This window comes from Marmota monax, unplaced genomic scaffold (assembly GCF_021218885.2).
Source record: "Marmota monax isolate L192 unplaced genomic scaffold, Marmota_monax_Labrador192_F-V1.1 WCK01_AAM20220418_F8-fsc00022, whole genome shotgun sequence".
Taxonomy (NCBI): domain Eukaryota; kingdom Metazoa; phylum Chordata; class Mammalia; order Rodentia; family Sciuridae; genus Marmota; species Marmota monax.
The window spans coordinates 20,232,849-20,254,000 of record NW_026695215.1 but is presented as its reverse complement, the minus strand read 5'-3'; the positions used below and the strand labels follow the sequence as shown (position 1 = coordinate 20,254,000).

The 21,152-nt window shown below is 46.5% G+C and overlaps 1 protein-coding gene across 1 annotated transcript in view; it reads left to right on the top strand.

Moving 5' to 3' along the window:
- Positions 1–20,846, top strand: part of Ephb1 (EPH receptor B1) — a 419,708-nt gene extending 398,862 nt beyond the window's left edge. Inside the window, exons 13-16 of the mRNA XM_046431643.2 lie at positions 7,659–7,808; positions 13,429–13,622; positions 15,798–15,953; positions 19,382–20,846. Coding sequence (XP_046287599.1) covers positions 7,659–7,808; positions 13,429–13,622; positions 15,798–15,953; positions 19,382–19,490 — 609 coding nt within the window. The 3' untranslated portion in view covers positions 19,491–20,846. The remainder of the gene's footprint in view (positions 1–7,658; positions 7,809–13,428; positions 13,623–15,797; positions 15,954–19,381) is intronic.
- Positions 20,847–21,152: the final 306 nt, after the last annotated feature.

Genomic DNA, 21,152 nt, shown 5'->3' with positions numbered 1-21,152 from the left:
AGCCTGCTTGAAAAGGGAGAGGAAGACTATGGTCTCTTAGGGCTGAGGAGGGCAGCAGGAAGGGATGGTGGGGGCAGAGGGGCTCAAGGAGAAAGCCCTGTTCATGCCATGCTCAGTGTAGCTAGGGGGTCACCCTGGCCATGGCGTAGGGAATGAAAAGTAGACAGCAGAGTGACCTTTAAGTCTCTTCCTTACCCCTTTCTGTCCTCTGCTCCCTGGTACTCCATGCCAATCTGTCATCCAGAGAGCCTGGCAGCCTCTGTCCCCACCCTCATCCCCCTTAGAAGAGGGCATTTTCTTTTCAGCAGCAGAACAGGTACATCCCTGCTCACTAGACTGGGTGTGGTGTGTTGGGGGGGGGTGCGCCTGGTTCCCTCCCTAGTGATCAGGAAAAAAACAGCTTGTACCTTTACTGAATTGCTTAAGGCTGGATTCCCTGAACAGCCTCCTTCTCAGGACTGAAGCAACATTGTCCCCTTTCCCTCTATTGACTGGCCTGACCCAAAGAGGGTTCCACCTGCATGCTTGTCAAATGATTGAAAACACGTAGCAAATTACTTAGCTTTTTGTCTCTCCACTCTTACTTTTTTAATTGTAAACTCAAAAATGCTGTATGATGAGAAAAAAATAATGATACTGCCTGCATACAGCCGTCAGAGGCTGTTTGGGGTGTGGGTAATGAAAGACAGCTGTTTACCCTGCCGTGCAGGACAGAGAAACGACCTCGTCTGTTTGAAGAATAGGATTTTTTTTTTTCAGTTGGAAAACGTCACCAAGTGGCCTTTCTGTTCTTCGCACATGAAATACACACTATCATCCGCATATTTTTAGTTAATTTATGTCCAAATAGGCCTTTCTCTGGAGCGGCTGGAAAATGATGTTTGGGCTGCAATTACCTCTCCCAGCGTCTCACTGAAGGGTTTCAGCACACACAAAGCTCAGGGGAGAGGAGCCCCCGAGCCCACCGACTGTAAATCTTTCCATTTGTAGTTATTCAAATCACATATTTTATTACTAGTACGAAATACATTGTGTCATTCATTCTGGAGGAGCAGCTAATGCTTCAAGAAAAGCTTTGAAAAGCATTCTGTTTAGAAACAAGTTTCCTCTGCAGCCAGCCCTGTGCTCTTTTCCCAGGGTCCTCTTTCCTCCCAGTCCTGTCCTCAGCCTCCTGTGCCATTTGCATGACAAACGAGACCACCCCCTCTTGAAGCTCACCTGCGCCTGGAGCCTGCCTCCCCCCGCCCCCAAAGTCCTCCTTGTTCTCTGTATGTTGCGTTATAATCCTTAGCTCTGTAATAAATTACAGTGTCACCATCAAGATTGTGGCTTCTGGAAAGAAGTAAGCAGCAGGGCCAGATGAACCTTTCAGAAGATGGAGAGACTGTTTTCATGCAAATTCCTGGAGTCCTGGGGAACCAAGAACAGCCTCTTTATTATACAGACTCCGTTGCAATTCAACAGCCAGCAGCAATTTGCACTGGCTGTTAGAAGTTGGTAACTCTCAGAGATAGATAACCTTTTAGGCAGAAACTTCTTTTCCTTCTTGACGGATACAGGTCTTATCTGAGAAAAAAAAATCTCTTTGCCGATTAGGTTAAGGAAAATGGGTTAGCGTGCTTCAGAGTACTTTTAAATGGAGACATTCATTCTGAAATACTTTTCTCATTGAGCGCTTGGGGGTCCGGATTAGACCTCTTGGTCCAGGGCAGTGGACAGTGACAGGGGAGCAGGAGGGGGTGTGTCACATGGATGCACCCTGAGGGCAGGCCATCTGTGTCCTAACGTGTCTACACAGCATACACAGAACTCCTCTGATGGGCAGATGCCTCACCCAGGCTGGTCAACTGTCCAGTCAGGATGGTCAAAGCCCCAAGGGGGAGTGTCCAATCTGCCAACTATATCAAGTGACTCTTGATGTACCATGTAAACTTCGTCTCCTTTCGCCCTCCATTCCTTTTTCATCATTTTAAGATCTTTTGAAGATTAAGTGCAGTGTGGCTGTACAGACAGTTAGTTACCCAGGCCCTCACCCACAGTGACATTCCTCATCAAAACAAATACCCATCTTCTCTGTCTACTCAGAAAGCCTAGCCAGAACTTTCTCCAGTTTGGCTGCTCATGGGAGTCACCTGGGGGATTTTTTTTTTAATGTCATGAGTATTTTAATGTCTTTAGTATCTCTAGGAGTGATACCCGAACATAAGTTTCTTCTAATATGCTTCAGGCAATTTTAATGTGTAGTCATTAGACAGAACCCTTGACTAAGCCCAAGTGAAACCTCAGAATCCTTCTTCACCCAGCCACTAACAATGATCGGAGTTGGTATTGGGGATGAACTCTCATGCAACACATGACTTACAGTGGTTTGATCTATGTCAGTGGTTCTCAAAACCACACTGGGAATTTGTTAAAAATTCTCAGACCCTATCTCGGAACCAGGAAACTTGAAAGTGTCAGTTAAGGCCAGTTTTATTGGCCCTCCAGATGATTCTGATGGACATTCTAATCTGAGAAACACTGCTAATCCGGTGATTGTGACTAATGGCTGCATGTTAGAACCACCTACCAATTATTTTAATCTAATTCAGTGATTCATGTTAAAAATCTACCAATACTAATGCTTGGGCCCCACTCCTAGAAATTCTAAATCAATTAAAGTACCCATGGCATTTAAAAAACTAAAAAAGACTTCCCCTGAGTGATGCTAATGGCAGACGAACTTGAGAACCCCTGGGCTAGGCCTACAGGTATGTAGATGGCTTGGCCTTGTCTCCAGCCATGGTCCTCAACTTCTGATGCAGCTACCCAAGCCTGGAGTTGCCACCCAGGTCTGAGGACAATGCTGATAGAGTAAGGATAAAATTCTTCCCCAGGCATGCTGGCAAAGAGCAGTCCTCCAAGGTGAATCATCCTCGCTTGATTAGATCTGCAAAGATCCTATTTCCAAATAATGTTGCATTCATAAGTATCACAGGTTAGGATTTCAGCATATCTTGAGCTTTATTCAATCGACAACACTCAATAAATTCTGGCTTAACCTTACCAATAATACACAGTATGATTCACATATCTGTCATAATAGATTTTCACAATCCCAATATGTTCCATATAGCGTGAACCTTTTGGAGCAGTGAGCTTATGGAATTCAGAACCACTGCATGTTGCTTTTGGTCTTAAACCTGTCATTCCAAGCTGCAGAGGATGCTTGTAGCATGATTCCACTATTCCACTGAGTGAACATTATACTCAGTATGCATGAGTGCCTTGGATTCTCGCCATAATCCCACTGAGACTTAGTCTTACACAAGATGGTGGATGAAAGTAAGAGCAATACCCAAACACATCCAATTACTAACCTTATGGGCTTCATCAGGATAAGCTATTAGCAAGGTGAATCACTCCTATGTCTGGACATTGGCCTGGAAAACTTACCAGTTGGGTAAGTGCCAGAACCAGGACTATCTAATCTCACTGTGGCAAGAGCAATACAGCTGTGTGGCATTAGGGATATCCATTGCCCCTTGTGGGTGAAGGACAGTCTCATCACGATCATGTCCCTAGCAGGGTGCTGGGCACACAGTGGGTACTACATAAATGCATAGATATCTGTTGCATATTGGCTGAGGCTGAAGGACTAAAGTGCCCCTTTCACTGATACCTTCTGCCTGTTGACATCACACCTGCTGGCAGGTATAGATGCAGGGTTACTAGGTGATCCTGAAGATGGCTGGGTTAGGATTAGTCCACTGAGAGATATCTTCTCTTAGTTCATAAAATTCTACACACACACACACACACACACACACACGTGCACACACACGCGCACACATACACACTCTTTACTTTGTCTCAAGTCCGAGTTGAAACATGATGATTCTGAAGCAGTGGTTTCCGAATGTTTGAAGAAGTTCTTGACAACACAACCATTTGATGAAAAGCTGTATGTGGAAGGTCAGTGTCTGGAATCTTACAGGAAACTCCTCCTCTTCCTTCTCCCCCATCCCCCAACAGTGGCCTTGGTGGCAACTCCAGGAAACTGTTCCCTGAAGAATGCAGACTGTGCCCTTAGCATCCTGGGGGAAGTGAGTCATCAGGTGACTTAAATACCTGATTCAGGGACAGGGCTCTCTTCAGCTCTTCTACACCCATGTGGCAGTTCTGTCCCAGTGGGCCCTCCCCATCCTCTGCACCACCTTGAGAGTCCTTCCAACAGAGCCAGCCATGCCCCCACCATGTCCCTTCTTCCAGCCTACTTTGGACAGCAGGGGACTCTTCTAGCATTTTGCAGACATGTCCATGCTCTGACCCCTGCTCTGGTCCAGACTCCCTCTTTGGGCAGCATGACCTTTCTGGCTAGCAGATGCCCTGACTGCTAAAGCCACATCCCACGTCCTTTACTTCTGTCCCCTCCACAGGGCTGGTCACGAGCCTCTAAATTAATAGATTTCCTGTCACATCATTGAAGACAAGTTAAATAATCACAATCATCACCTTAATTACCTCTGAGCATCAGAAGGCAACGCTGCTGCTATGATGTAAGGGAAGTTTGAAGGGAGGCGCCCGCCCGGCTCCCCTGACTTTGCATTTCCTTTTGTTCTGCCTCAGAGGTCAGTGTCCCCCTGCTCTTCAGCTGAGTAGGAGAGCTGGTCATGACAAGCTGTCACCTGCCTGTCCAGGGTGGCTCTTCTGGAAGGTTCAGCCACCTGCTGGGATGGAGGCGGGGGTGACAGGCCAAGCTCCGTGTTCAGTGAGGCCCAACAGCGCAAGGTGGCGGGAGGGCTCAGGGCTCCTCGCCAGTGGGCCTGGCACTGCCACTTTACATGCAAGAGGGAGCAGCTCAACAGCTGTCACTGACAGCCCCTAGGGTCTGCTCCAGACTTGGCAGAGGAGGACACTTCCAGACTCCCAAATCTCCTCTTTGAAATTCAGAAGAGCTACACTTTTCTCTCCCCCCACCCCACCCGCACACACAAACCCCACGCGAAGAAAAGCGAGCCCTCGCTCCCCTCCACTCACAAATGCTCACTGCCAAGTTGTCTCTCTGTCTCTCCGTCTTGCACACACACAGCAATCAGTTCTCACTCACACGGAATCTCATTCTCTCTCTCTCTCACACGCACACACACACACACACTCATACTAATTAAACTCCTGCTCTCTCCTACCTCATTTAACCCCAGTATTTGGAGAAAGTTAAAGGCCCTCTTCTTTTGGGGAGCTCCAGCCATCTCAAGATGTGGCAGCAAACCTTCCCCTCATGGGGAAGTAGGAATGGCGTCCCTGGGCCATCAGATGCTGACCTCCAGGTGTCTGATGACTCCTCTTCCGCTGGATGGTTTTTTTCACTTCTCTTGCCAGCCATGGGTACCATGTTGATCAAACTAGTGAATGCATTCATACCGGGGAGACGGTGAGAACCCAGCATCCTGGGCTGCGAAGCCCCCGCCTGCCCTCCAGGCATTTGTCGCATGGCTGGCATTTGAGCCGAGGACTTCTCCCACCACAAAAGCCTGCCAGCATCCTCAGGGAAATCAGCACTGTCTTCTTTGCAGAAAGTTGGATGCGTGCCTGCAGAGGTCCAGGACTGGTTGCCTTTATTCCCCCCAGGCCCCGACAGGAAACTGGATAAAGATACACATTGCGGTTTTTTTGCCTCCCCCCCACCCCCGCAGATTAACATTCATGCATTTTAAAGGTAGTTTTGCTAAAGTCCACTCTATCTTTGGTTATTTGAACAGATCGAAAAATAGCCTCCTCCAAGTGAAGCATGAAGCCAGAGGAGGGAGGATATTGCTGTCCCCACACTGTGTACCCTGCGGTTCCTGGCTTCAGGAATTATGGAGTGACACGGAATTCAGGCCTAGGGACAGTAGTGTGGGGGGTGAAATCTTGGCCTTTGGCGTGAATAATCAAAAATAAGGGGCAGATTTGTTCTAGAGACGGTGCTTTTGGCTGGCGGCCTTGGTGAGCGCCCCACTTTAACCCCTGTAGGAGTATCTGTGCAGGGCAAGCCTCCCTGGTGCCTAGCCTTCTGCTCCACCCTCACCTCGTCCTACTTCCCCTTAGGCATCCCCTAGTTCCGCCATCTTGAATCCCTTGCAGTTCCCATGTGCTCCCTCCTGTCACTGTGCCTGGTAATTTTCTACCCATTCTCTAGGGCTGAGCATAGTGAAAATAATAGTTAACACAAGCACAGCATTTACTGTCTATAGCAGGCCCTGTCCCCAATGCTATATGACATTAACCAGTTCACCTTACGATGTCCTAACTATGTGGGTGCTGGTGAGAAAGAAGCACAGAGAGGTCAGGGTTAGGTTATTTGCCATAGTCACACAGGTAGAAAAGGGTGGTACTGGTGTCCGAGCCCAGCCAAAGGCCCTAGAGCTCTTAACTCCCCAAAGAAACTGCCTCCCTGACTCTCCTGGCCATTCTCAGGATTCCCCACACTCACCCTAATCCTCACTGTCCCATTTTCAAATATTTTTTTTTTTTGGGGGGGGGTTATGGGGATTGAGCTCAGGGGCACTCAACCACTGAGCCACATCCCCAGCCCTATTTTGTATTTTATTTAGCAACAGGATCTCACTGAGTTGCTTAGTGCCTCAAAGTTCCTAAGGCTGGCTTTGAACTCCTGATCCTCCTGTCTCAGCCTCCCAATCAGCTGGGATTATAGGCGTTCGCCACCATGCCTGGCTTTAATTGTTTTAACTACGTTTTAAGCTGCTGCTTTCTGGTCTGCACAATTCTGTTTTTTTGAGGGCAGGGACCCTGGTGGCTCATCTCTGGGCCCCAGGTCTTCCTCAGATTGGATATGGCACAAAGCAATGCTCATGGCTTGTTATGGGACCGTGAATGGATGGATGGATTTCAACTCCTTAAGTACACAACACTGGCCAAGGGCTGGTAGCCAAGCTAAGGGCCAAGCAGAGCGCCAAGGTAGAAACGTCCAGTGTAGGTTAGGAGGGCAAGGAGAAGACATATACACAAGGGCAACCCTTTAGAAACAGATCTTCAGCCTCACAGGGTCTGACCTCTGCTGCAGGGCAGGCAGGACAAGCAGCATGTGGGTGACCCTGGCCCTGGGTCCATTGCAATCCGGGGCTGTGTGTAGAGTCTGGGAAACCTTTTCCCCAGAACTGGGCCCAGTGGAAATGGGGCAGAAGAACTGCCCAGCGTGATCCTGCAGTGGGAGAGCCCTCTGGGAGGTGGACCTCACTAGTCCTCTTTCTTTTTGGTTTCATTCTGTTTCCTTCTGACCCAAGGGTTGTGGCTTTTACATTGTCATGGGGCAATTGTGTATCTTGGGTAGTAAGTGTCCCGTGGTACCAGTGAGTTGATGACAGTTACAGTGTCCTCACACCCACTGTCCTGCCGGCAACCTTAGAACCAGTATGTAAAGAGTGGGAGTGGAGGAAATGGAGTCTCAGTACCTGCCACCCCCTTGTGTGTGACAAGTTCACATATGGCATGAGACCAGCACAGGCCGTGACAATCCCCTTGAGCTCCTCTATTTAAGTACAACATTGTCACTTGTCTGTGGGGCAAGGGCTATCCTGACATATCCTATTCACAAGATGTGGGAGTCGGGGCGTGGGAGGATGCTCAAGCCTGTTTCCTTTGGTCAGGCTGACCACTTTTTTTTCTCCTTCTTTCAGGGAGGGAAGATCCCCGTGAGATGGACGGCTCCAGAGGCCATCGCCTACCGCAAGTTCACTTCAGCCAGTGACGTCTGGAGCTATGGGATTGTCATGTGGGAAGTCATGTCATTTGGAGAGAGGCCCTACTGGGATATGTCCAACCAAGATGTGAGTGTCAGCTGCACTTGGCTGCCACAAACACCTACCCAAGGGTCTCACATGCAGTAGCTACCAAGCTTCCCTATATGTTTTCAGCTTAATGTGAACTCAAGGTGTCCAGGGCAAGAGGATACAATGACACCTTTGGCATGAAGGTTGAAACTAATAAAAAAAGCCCATCATGGACAGTGACAGTTGTAAGGCCTGCAAACCCAAGGCCTGCAAAGGTGCCCAGGCCACGGATTCCAACAAGGAGACAAAGGGCTTGTTCAGAATGGCCATGGATCATGAATAGATGAGGCCCAAACTAAGCAGGGACTTCTACCCTGCGTCCCAGGGCTCAGACTGTGACTTCTCCTTCTGCGTAAGTGACAAGGCAGAAGAAGGAAAGGGGCACCAGTCTGAGCACCAGAGCCTGGTTCCCACCCTGCTCTGCATCTCACAGCTGTGTTGCTTTGAGCCAGCTGCAGTTTCTATGGGGAATTTGCATCCTCAGCAAGGAACTTAAAGTGGCGCTATTCCCTGAGAATCTACTGTCTGTGAGCATTGTCACCTCTCAGTGAAGGAAGAGCTGAGAAAGATTCCCAAAGCCAGTCAGCTTCAGCCTTCACCGTCCCTCCAGCCCAGCCTTCAGAGTCAAGGTGGGAGAGGAAAGTGAAAGGTCATCCGATACCTGGTTTGGGGGCTTTCCAAATGGGAATCTTTGCTCCATAGTTACTGAAGGGTGAAGAGGCTTTTTAGGGTGATTTGCTTTGATAAGGTCCCAATCAGAAGTCTGCCTGAATTTCAGTGCTATCTTTGACCTGGGCTGTTCCCTGGGGACCATTCCTCCTTTGTGTTTTGAATACATACCCTGCCCTTGGAGGTGAGAGGGTTCTAGTTGGCAAAGTCCATGTGGGACTCTGAAGCACTCAGAAGCTAGTGAAAAGTGGGCCTGAGTGGGTAAAATGGCTGCATCTTTAACCAGGTCCTGATGCCAACCATGGGTGGCGTTTAGGTCTTCTATTATCTGTGATTATCCATGCCTCGCCTCTGCTCCTGTAGCGTATCCAATCAGTAAGTGGCGGAGTTGACGCCAAGACTGTTTTCCTGAAATCAACTGCACACTGGTTCCATCCATACCATCTGCTAGATGAGTAAGAAATGTTAGCCAGACAAAGCAGACCCATCTCATCCCACCCAGAGACCTTAATCCGATTAAGAACAATTCAACACACAGAGAGAATGGATTACAAAACTGACAGGCAAGATTTGACATTCAAGATATTTTCGGTCAATGCAGTCACCTATGCTGAAAACAAATAGAATTTCTGGTATTCGATTTCCAGAGTTCTCAAATCGTTCATTCAACACACGGTCTTTGCATACTAACGGAGACTAAGCATTGTGCATGCTGGCTCTGTACTCGAGAGGTTTAAAGACCAGTGACATATACATAGGGCTTTGGGAACATGTGGTCGGGGGAAAGCTTCCCAGATATATTTGAAGTTTGAGTTGTGTCTCAGGGGGAATAGGAACATCTGTAAAATGGCAGTTTATTTTAATTTTATTCTATTTCTCCAAAATAGAGCCCCTTAAGCAATGCCCCAGATGCAGTTCTGCTCCTGACGGGAGGTGGGAGGTGACTTCATGCCCATTCAGCAAGCTTTTCCTACCTGGCCTGGGAGAGAGCCAGGAAGGGCTCCCAGCTGCTGGGCTGCAGCCTCGCTTTTCAGAAACCAGGGAGGTGGTAGCGGTAAAGGATTTTTCAGATGACAATTGAAAGGCTTTAAGGAAGAGAATTGCAGAGGCAAGTCGGAGTGCTGGTAATTGGGCTTCCAGAGCCCAGGAAGGTCTTTGAACATGTACAGAGAGTTTGTCAGCCAGAGAGAGCAACTTGGAAGTTCTGCCGCTTGGATCTGATTGACAGAGATAATGAGAGTGGCAGAGTCTATGGAGAGGAGCTGCGGTCTTATTGAAACATCAGAGCTCAAGTTAACCCACTGTGCCCTGGTGCTTCCACTGCTCTGTGCTCTTCCACTTCACCCTCCCCAGTGCAAGGTCGGGGAGGTACCACCTGCCATGCAACTCACTAATAGGAGTATGGGGGCAGCCAGGAGCCCCCCCCCCCCCGCCACCAGTGATGTGAGGGCAGGGAACAGGGCCCTGTTCATTTCCCAGAGGTGCTCTAATTCCTTCATCTGGTGCCTGAGAGCCCCTGACATTGGTCAACCTATCCCGGGCCCTCACTCCACCCTCATACCAATGGTCTCTGGGTTCAGGTGAACACAGCAGTCCCTCTCTGCACCTTATTATACCCTCTCCTTTTTTTTTAGGGTGGTCAAAAGAGTTCATGCAGACCATTCCAAATGAGAGCAGCATGCTCAGGGTAACAGTTTGGCTGGACCGATTCTCTCAGTCCACCCCCCCACACACATCCCTTCACTCTTCCTTCTCTTTGGAACCGCCATTGGATCCCATTCTAATCTCCACTCTTCTCAGCATCCGTGGATCTCTTCCTGTTAGGAACCCAGGAAGGGACCCAGAATCCACTCTCATTTTTGCCTCTGCTAGGCAGGACACCCTGTACCCCCAACCTTAGGTCATATGGCTCCATACAATTCAAACATGGTCACTTGTGTTTAGATTCTTCCAATGGCCAGATTGAAGGTGTTTCACCACACCTGCAAGTGAGATAGGAATGACCTCTAAGTTCCATGAGAGGACAAAAGGTTATATATATATATATATATATATATATATATATATATATATATATATATATACACACATACACACACACACACACACACACACACACACACATATATATATATATATATATATATATATATATATATATATATGTTTTTATTTGACTGTAAGTTAAACGTACTGAGATAATTTAGAAATCTCCCAGATCCTTAAAAAGAGAATCAAAATCAAAATCAGAGCACTTCAATCAAAGATGAGCAGATAAGTGCTGCCTATACACCAATAAATTAATGATCCAGATATTTTTTTCTTTGAGGTAGATAATTTTATGTGCCCAAAGCATTGATGCTCCCATAGAATCAGCTTGAGAAATAACAAGAAAATTATCTAGAAGAAAGAGCAAAGGCATGGAGCCCTAGTTTATGAACATGAACAGGCTGGCCTCTCTCCCAAAAGTGAGAAATAGGATGTGGTGTTTATCAAGTCCCTACTATGGGCTAGGTCAACCTCCAGAATGACCAGTAGTAGCTCCCTCTTTGCTGAGAAAATGTCCACTCTATAGACAAGGTAGTAATAATACCTTCCGTGTGATGAGGATTCTGTCACTCATATGTGTTGGTGCTCAATGTACATCAGCTCACGGTGTCATTTAATATTTTTAGTGACCCCATCTATGAAGTTTCAGAAAGTCAAGGGCTTCTGCCGAGGTTCTGAGCTAATAAGAAATGGAAGCAGGATTGAACCCAGGCTTCCCGGGTCTATCCCACTAATCACTATGCAGTCCTCGGACTGACACAGCCACATGGGTCTGTGCTCCTGGCTCACCTGTGTGAGGAGGAGAAACTAGTAACTTTTTGATGTCCTCTTCAGAAGAAAATAAGCACACCAAAAAAAAAAAAAAACAGAGGAAATACAAAAACAAAGACCTAGACAGTCTTTGACACAATCCCTAGGTGACAGAGGAGAAAACAAGGATAAATGGTTAAGTTGCTTCAGTCCAGAGCTACAGGAAAAAGACTCCACACATGTGTGGGTCCCTTGCTGCTGCCCTGCTAGGAGTGCTGGGGTCAGCTGGGCACTGTGACTCTGTGTTCCTGCAAAAGGGCCCTGATCCCAGTGCTATTTCCTGTTTTAGGGCAGGTAGGGAAGCTGCCTTGTCAGTGGGGAAAAAAATTAGTATTTGGTGCTTTTAGCATCAAACAATTTGGGCAGCATTTTAGGATCCTAACAACACTAGCTGCACAGCACTAGAAGACTTTGGAGTCCACAAGCCCCATGGGAAGTAGAGTTTGAACACCAACCCCTCTTGCTGGCCCCACATGGCTTGATCTTAGATAATCCAGAAAGAACTCCTTGGGCCATTCAATGGGTAATCCCACTTGTCTCCACAATGAGTACAGGCTCTGGGTCCCTCAATCTGGTTGCATAAAAGGAGCTAGAAAAGGGGACAGGGTTATGAGCCAGGTTGATGGGGATGATGTTGGGCTGCTCTTTCTCAGAGATTACTTGAAAACATGGGACAGCTCTAGGGACCCATCTCTAGGCTGAGATGACAGCAGCCCCCGAGAGGCCTAGGAAAAGTGGCCTTTGGAGTCCTCAAAACTTAAATTGAGGTACCCCTGTGCTTTATTTCCAGCCCTACCTCTTGCTATCTGTGTGCCCTGGGCAAATTACTTCAGTGCTTCTACCTTCATTTTCTCACGGGGAAAATGGGGTTAAAATTGTCTCCTAAGAGGATAGCAGGGAATTTGATTGACAATAGTTCAGAGGAGATAAAAATTTGTCAGTGCAATATATTGTTCAAAAGCAAATGTTCCCAGTTACTGGCCTTTTTATATAGTGATAATCTTAGTGTGGTTTGTGTGCTTGTTTTTCACCATATTGAATAGAAAAAAAATAATACACCTTGATTATCTCTAATAACTTCAGGTTATATTAACTCCTGCCCCATCTCCTGTGCTATATACTCACACAGAAATTATAAAAATACAACCTGATTGGAAATATTCACTGTTTGACCAATTTATGACATTAACAAAAAGAATAATCTGTTCAAATGAATCTGATTTTTTTGGTCTTTTTTTTTTAGGTAGAGGTAAAAACACCAGCAAATACCTGAACTCCAAATTATTTCCTTTGTAATTTAAGGAGCTTTAGCTGTTTATTTTAATATAAAAATCAATGAATGATTATTATAGACAATAAAAAATACAAACAAGCAAAATGAAAAACATAAAGAACATTTATGTTTCCACCTGCCCAGAGACAACCCCCATTAACACCATGCTTTACATTCTCCCAAGAGCTTTTCTATCCATGTGTATAACTGTTGGGTTTTGTTTTGGTTTTACTTTTAATAAAAGCAAGAGAACACCATACCTGTGGTTATAGAGCCTGCTCTTTTGCCTAATATTACAATGTGAGCTTATTTCCATTTTCATAGATTGATTTTTTGTAACACCCCTTGAAAGGCACCCCTGCATCATATCTACCTTTCCATCCCATTGTGGGTTTCATGGGTTTAATACTCGGGTCATTCACAATTTTTTTTTAATACAAAAAGCACAGAGCAGGCATCATTGATTTAAATGAATCTGGAATTAAGAGGTATGGGATGAAAAACACAAAAATAGGGCCCTGTGTCTTCTTGAGAGAAGAGAGGCAGCCAGTTTCCTGGCTCTCTCTCCAACAAGAATTTACAGAGGTCTGTCAGCCCCGGCACTGGGGACTGGATCCAGCAGACTAAGGGGCAATAAGATGTAATCCTTGCTCTCTGGGAGCCCACAGTGTGGGGGGTAGGTATGAAGAGCACAGGAAATCCATATGGTGGAAGATATGTGGTCACAAACAACGGCACCTGTGCCAGCCTGGTTAGGGAGGCTCCACACTTGTGAGCGCATCCCCAAGTCACACCTGTTCCCGTGTGCCACTGCAGGTCATCAATGCCATCGAGCAGGACTACCGGCTGCCCCCTCCCATGGACTGCCCAGCTGCTCTGCACCAGCTCATGCTGGACTGTTGGCAGAAGGACCGTAATAGCCGGCCCCGTTTTGCGGAAATCGTCAACACCCTGGACAAGATGATCCGGAATCCGGCAAGTCTCAAGACTGTGGCAACCATCACCGCTGTGTGAGTCTAATGAAACAGGGTGACAGGGTGACTCCTAGTTGCTGATAGATTCATGGTTGAAGGGCGGAACTTAGCTGGCAGAATTTTGTTCTGTTAAGATTGGGTGGTACATACACACACACACACACACGCACACACACACAACAGAAAATTACTCAGCCATAAAGAAGAAGGAAATCATGCATTTGCCAGTAAATGGATGGAACTGGAAAATAAAATCTAAATCATGCTAAATCAAATAAGCTAATGCCAAAGGCTGAATGTCCTCTCTGATATATGGATGCTGACTCACAACAGGCTGGGGGTAGAGAGGAATGGAGGGTCACCAGATTGGACAGGGGAGAAAGGAGGAGATGATTATGCAAAAGACAGTAGAATGAATCAGTCATCACTTTGCTATGTTCATATATGAATACACAACCAGTGTAACTCCATATTATGTACAGCCACAAGAACGGGAAGCTATACTCCATGCATGTTTGACATGTCAAAATACACTCTACTGTCAGTATAACTAAAATGAACAAATAAAAAAATAATGGGGTAGCAGAGCTTATCCACCAGTGACAGAAGTTCCAAGACTTCTCCTCTTTCGTCTTTCCAGCATGGGCTGGAGGCAGATGTGGAGAGACCTGGCTGGGTCTCTACCTTCTGTTGGTTTCCAATGGGCTCGGCACTGGGCTCTAGAGCAGGTGAGCCGTTATCTGATCAGATTGATACAGTGCCCTACCTCTGGGAGATCCTGTTTCCAGAAGGACCTTTCCATTAACCACACCAGTCCTCTGGGCAGGTGGAGCTACAGACTTAGAATCTTGGCCAACCTATTGGCAGGCAAAGGCCCTGATTGCTGTGGGACAAAGAAATACAAAACAATTTGGTCTGTTACGAATGAATGCCCAGAACAGCCGCCAGCTTCTGTCCGCTGTGCGTTATTCAGCTACCTTTGCATTGTTAACTCATTTGCTAATTTATTGTTGCAACCAAAATTTATCCTGTGGCTATACTCCAAACACTGTGCCCAGGGCTGGTCCTATCCAATGAGCAAGACAGACATGGTCTCTGCCCTCATGGAATCTAAAATCATTTAGGAGCATAGACATTAATCATGAAAAGAAACGCAAAACTGAGACCTCGGTGGCTGCTGGGGCAGTTGCACAGGGCACAGAGAGCATACACCTTCTACTGCTAGAGAGTGGCTTTCCTGATGAATGTTATCTCAGCTGAGAGATGAAGGCCAAGAGGAATTAACTGGGTGGAAGGAGAGATGGGAATAGAGGTACAAGGGTAAAGCAGTTGCAGAGGCCCAAGTGCAGAAGACCAAGGTCAGTGTCAACTGCTAGGAGTGCAGTGGGGAGAAAATTGGGTGGGGCTGAGGCTGGCAAGGTGAGCAAGGGCAAGTCCATTTAGAGCCTTTGGGCCATGCTAAGATGTTGGCTTGATCTTATGAGCCCCTATTTTGGGACTGACATGTCTCAGGGTCAAGGTGAGGGTTTTGGGGACAATCCTATCTGCATTTTGAAAAACGCCTCTGGCTGCAGTGTGAACCTAAGAGAACATTTCAAGGATCACCCTTGTTTTCAGTCAAGGCAATGGCTATGGAAGGAGTGGATGAATTTGGAAGATCTAGGAGGTAAAGTCTTTGTGCCTTGGTGAAGGAGTGGGTGGGAGATTGGATGTGGAGTTGGAATGATGTCAAGATGGCACCCTGGTTTCTCGTTTGGGTACCTGCATGTCTGCCTTAAGAATGTTCCAGAGAAGGTCAGTGGTGGGTCACTTGGTTCTATTGTTTTCTTCCAGTGGCCGAGGGTGACACCAGATGGAAATATAGATTTCTATAGTTACTGATAGATTTGGGGAGGTCTTAGGAACGTTGACATGCCACTCAAAGGACCACATCTTCAAATGTAAAGCTATTACTTCTCCGTTGATAAAGGAGCTGGGGTGGGTGGAGGGCTTCCCTTCCCTTCAACCAAATGTTGTGCCAATCTGCCTGTCTGATGACTGCCCAGCAACAGTGGGGCAGGGACAAGGCACTGACCACTCAGTTTGGGAGGTGATGCCAATCTAGGGTTCTGGAAAGAAGGTAGGGCCATCAGTCTGCCATCAACCCAGAATAAACCTCTGCCCACACATCTCTGCAGCCATGGGATCACCTGCACCTCTCTGTCTTGCCAGGCCTTCCCAGCCCCTGCTTGACCGCTCCATCCCAGACTTCACGGCCTTCACCACCGTGGACGACTGGCTCAGTGCCATCAAAATGGTCCAGTACAGGGACAGCTTCCTCACCGCCGGCTTCACCTCCCTCCAGCTGGTCACACAGATGACATCAGAGTAAGTCACATGAATCCCCTCTGTCCAGCCCACAGGTGGGGGGTCAAAGCCCCTTCCCCACTACTGCAGATGAGGCGAGCCCTATTTCTGGCCGCATTCCCAGCTCCTTCTCTGTATAGAAGCAGGCCCAAGGAGAGCACCTGAGAAAGATGGAGGGGGACATGGCTGGGGGCTAGGGATGGGTGGGGATCTATCTATCCTGGGCTCCAAACGAGAGTTCTTCAAAGGCAGAGCGCCGGCCATATGTCATTTGCCTAATCACCGAGTCTCTCCCCCATTTAAGTTTATAAACTCAGCCCATCAAAGAGAGCATCCAGATGGAAAGAACACAGCCAGCCAGCACTTTAAACAACATAGCCAAAAAGGCTTTGCACTGATTCAGCAACAATCTAGGGCTGCGTAGGGAGCCCGTCCTCATGCTTAGATGATGCTTATAAATAAGCATGCATGCCCATCCCCCTCGCATTATTTATCAGTCTGTTGCTCCCACAGGGCTTTGGAGGAATACACAAAATAAAATTATTCAAATCAAATGAGAACCAGAAAGGGTCTTAAAGATCCATGTGGTCCATCGTTTCCCCAAGAATGTTCCAAGGAGCACCCGTCGTGGGAAATGTTAATGGGTTCTCCTTGGAAAAAAAGGTCCCACGGTCAAATAAATTTGGGAAATACTGCTCACTTTATCACCCTCTTGGAGATTCACGGCTCTTATTAGCATTATAAAGGCCATGAGAAATCCTGAAATAAAGAAAGCCATTTAAAATTATTAAATACCATGGAACCATATTTTTGAGGGACAGGTTTTTATAGAACTGCAGTTTGGGAAATAGTACCTAGTTCCACTCCTTCCATTCAGCAGGTTCTGAAATGACGTGGCACTAGTGCTTATGTGTGACAAAGCCAGGGCCCAAGCCTGCTTTGATGGCTGCCCATTCGATACCCTGCCGCCCATCCCCACCCCAGGGACACCTTGATTCCCATATTTACTGGATGCTAAAATCCCCTGGGACTCTTCACAAAAAAAAATGCTGATGCCCGGTTCCTACTCCCGGATTTCTGATTAATTGGTATATTGTGAGACCTGAGCATCAGGACATTTTAAAGCTTCCCAGGTGATTCTGATATGCAGCAAAGTGGGAGAAACACTGGATTGAAGTTGGCAAGGGTCAGATTCTGCCTTCTGCATTCATAGAAACTCAGATAATCCTAACCAGAAAGTTGACTCCTTTCCCCAACATACACACCCCAGAGGGACCTCGCAGGCTGCCTGGACTACAGTGTGCACTTGTGGCACCAGGGTGGGCTCTGGTGGCCTGTAACCCATATGGTAGAAGACCCATCAGTCTGTCATTCAGTTGACACTAATCAATCGTGTTATTCATCAAGCACCGTGCTGGGTTCTGGTATTCCTTCCTGGCCAGGCCAACTCCGGGGTCCCAGGAGAGAGGGGTGGAGATCAACCCCAGCAGTTGAGCCCTGGGGGAGAGACAGCTTGCTGACACCCTGACGGCTTTGAGTCAACCTTCCTGGAGTCCTGACTCCACCTCCATGAGGTTTATTCTTGTCAGAAATGACAGAGCCGCTGCTTTCTCCAGGGAGATGGTTTGAATGTGCATCGAGCCCCGAATCCACTAAACGTCAGAATATGTATATTTTAAAAGGTTCATTCTTGGTGATTGCCTAAAAAAGGCAATCTCTGCCATTATGAATGATTGTGAAACAGACAGAATAAAGTTCAAAAGCACTCACCAGTGGAAAACTAGCCTCTGCATCCTGCAGAGCTAGAATAGATGCTCCTAGCTGATCAGAGGGCCTGGGTTCAGGGAGGGAAGAGGGTGTTCAGCAAGGTAGGCTGCTCCTGCTTCCTCCCTGGGATCTGCCCATCATATCATGTGCTCTCTCCACAATGTGAAGGAATCCAGTGAAGCAGCTCCCCAGCGTGGGAGTCATCTCATGCAAAAGAACAAGGAAAGTCAAACGGAAAATGAAGGCATTCCGTTCAAAGTACAACAAACCCATTCGCTATTCACATGTCCATACGCCATTCGGTGTGTTCCTTGAGAAAAGATGGAAAGAGAAAATTAAAAACTCAATAAAATAGATCGTGGGGCAATTTGTTAATTCAAAGTTCAAGCATGCTTCTGCAGAATATTTGCTAAAAAGACCGCAGGTAATTTGTCTCCACCAGCTGCAGCCTTGGGGGATTGAGGACCAGCTGAGGAGGTGGGGTAGGAGAACTAAGGTGTTGTGGACAGAAATCTAGCCCGGGGTCTTCAGAGTGCACAGGGCATGATGTCATCAGCTCTGCTGGGATGGGTGGAGTTTTGGGGAAAAGCAGTTAGGAACTTAGAAAAGTTTGGAGAGGAGTTCTGTTGGAATGCTGAGAGTGAGGCTATCTTGTATTTGAATTCTGATTCTGTCACTGCTTACCTTCTGTGTGACCCTGGGTATGCTACTTAACTTCTCTGAACACTACTTGCCTTGTACGTGAGTGTGAAGGTAATAATAGTGCTCACCTGATTGTTGTGTGGTGGGAAATAAATGGATAGCACCTGCAAAGCTTTTGGCCCATTACCTGCCCATAGAATGCACATAAGAGATGGTTGCTAAATTATTATTATTTATTAATTAATATTAATAAATTATCATTATTATTGTGAAGTAGTCTATTTTTATAAAATGCTCCCTTGTAGGTTTAGGTGAGATAGTATATGACCTCTAGAATGCACTAAAGTAGTTACATATTCTTGTTAATAACTAAGGAAAGATGTATGGGTCTCCCCAAGGTCAATTTCAGCCCATGAACTCACCGTTCAAAGATGAATCCAATCCAAACCCTTATCCTAGCCATTTTCTTTGGATGCCTGCTTGGGCAGATATTTTAAAGTTATTTTGAGATCACCCTTCTTAAAAATGCATGACATTAAAATTCAAACAGTGTCAGAAATGGGAAACTCAGGGGAAAACATCAGAAGACCAAGCAAGCCCTACATCTTTCCAATCTCAGTGGGTGTTCACTAATTTAAGCAGAAAGCTCCACAGAATCACTGAAGCCCCATAGAGTATGCACTGAAGGTGTTAAAAGGAATAGCAGAGGAAAATCTCAGTCCACCCCAGGGCCAAAGAGCTGTTCCAGAACCCACAGGTGAGGGAACAGATCCTCAGAATGAGTAAGATGCCTGGCACTTTCAGATCGTCTGAACAGAGTGGGGCATTCAAGGGAATGCATGGAAAAAGCAAGATGAACCAAGAAAATAACTAATTGGAAGTTTGTCAGAAAACTTGGGTAATTTAGGCTTCTTGCATTTGAAACACTGTACTTGTCTACCCGGACTATTTTTAGGAGCATGCCTCTGGTGATAAGTTTTGATCTGTGAAAAATTGCTCTAATAGTAAAGTGACTTCTTTTTGTCTTTTCTCCCTCCCAGAGACCTCCTGAGAATAGGGGTGACCTTGGCAGGCCATCAGAAGAAGATCCTGAACAGCATCCATTCTATGAGGGTCCAGATGAGTCAGTCGCCAACGGCAATGGCATGAGAACTCTTGTTTTCTTGGGGGAGGAGAGGAAGGAAAAGGACCAGGGTCAAGGGGGAACTAGAGATGGACCACTGTGGAATGTTCTGGAAAGATCGGGCTTCTCAGCTGAGAGTTGCGTTACCATCAGTGAAGAATCAACCAGACCTGTTGTTAATAGGCAAACCTTCTCAGTGACGGAAGTGGGTTTCAGATGCCATGGGAAACCAAATATATCATAATAAAAAAAAAACATAGAAAAGTGATGCTTAACAGAAGTGGAGACCAAACAGTATGCTTCGGAGAACAAGGGTGAACTTGGCTCCCACCCTCCTCCGTGGGCTGGAGGTAAAGGTCTAAGAGGAAGAAGGGAAGGAGGTGGAGGGAAGAAACAGAAGCCGCGCTCCATTTTTCTTCCTCACCAATGACGTTCTTTTCTTTTCTCCTTTCGTGCTCCTCCCCGAGAACCCCTCCCTCCCCCACATCCATTTCCCTTTGCTCATGACTCGTGTAGGGAAGTTTCTTCAAACAGAACCCAGCTCCTGAGTCTCCAGACGTTGTTCTGTCAGTTGCCAAAGGACTTTGCTGACCACTGCATGGGGATCCAACCAATTCAATTAATGTCTTCATATTGAAGAAGAGATGTACCTTCAATTGAAAAACCTTGTTTTTCTTTTGTTTGCATTTTCTGCAAAAAGGAAAAAGAAACCACAAATTGGGAAAAAAATAGAAAAAAACCTGTTTCCGTGTGCAAGAGCACACCCATGTACGTCTACGTTATAAAATGACTGTGCTTGTTCGTAATAAATGCAAACAAGAAAAAAGTACTGGGAAGCCTTCATCCCCTTGGGAGATCCACAGGGGCTGGAATATGTTGTGGGTTTGGCTTTCTGGTTGGCCCAGTGGCCTCTTGGCTCAATGGGAAGAAGAAGAGGGGTGGGGGGAAATGAAATAAAATAAAACAAAAGGAGAAAAACACTCAAGGTGTTTGCAAATTCAGAGAGGAAACAGGTGAATGGTTTGAATTGGATGCAGTGTGGGTAATTCTAGAATGATACTGACTGATTGATTATTCTTGATAACATCTGTAGAAAAGGAGAAGGAAAGTGTTTCTGGAGAATGTTCTTCCATGTCCCTGGAATCTGCAATTGAGAGGTGGTAAGGGAGAAGTCCTCTTGCCTTACCTGTGGACTGGCATAAGCCGTGTGGATCAGAGGAATGTTTCGATCGTGTCTGTGTTTCTCTTTACATTCCTTATTGTACCTCATTGTTCAATTCACTTTTGTAAATTCCACCTAACATTTAAATATTTTTAATTTCTCCTTTTACCTTAATCTCCTTGCTAATTTTATCTGTCTAATTAAAAAGAGCAGAAGCATGTCTGGGTTTACGTAGAATGGTGTCAGAGTGTGTGTGTGTGTCCTTGGAATCCAGTGGGTGGTCCCCACATTGCTGGAGCATCCTTAATCACCATTCTTCTTCTGTAACACGGAAGAGAGGGAATGCAACCCTGGCCTTCTGACTCCCAAGAACTGGAATATGTCAGACTCCCTGGCACCGATGTGACCCAAAGGAAGAACTGGAGAAAAATGAGGTTCTGATGCCTCAAATAAGAGGGTGAGAAGTGACTGACATACAAACTCAGTCACTCATGATACAGGATCAGACCTGGTTTCTGTTTACACG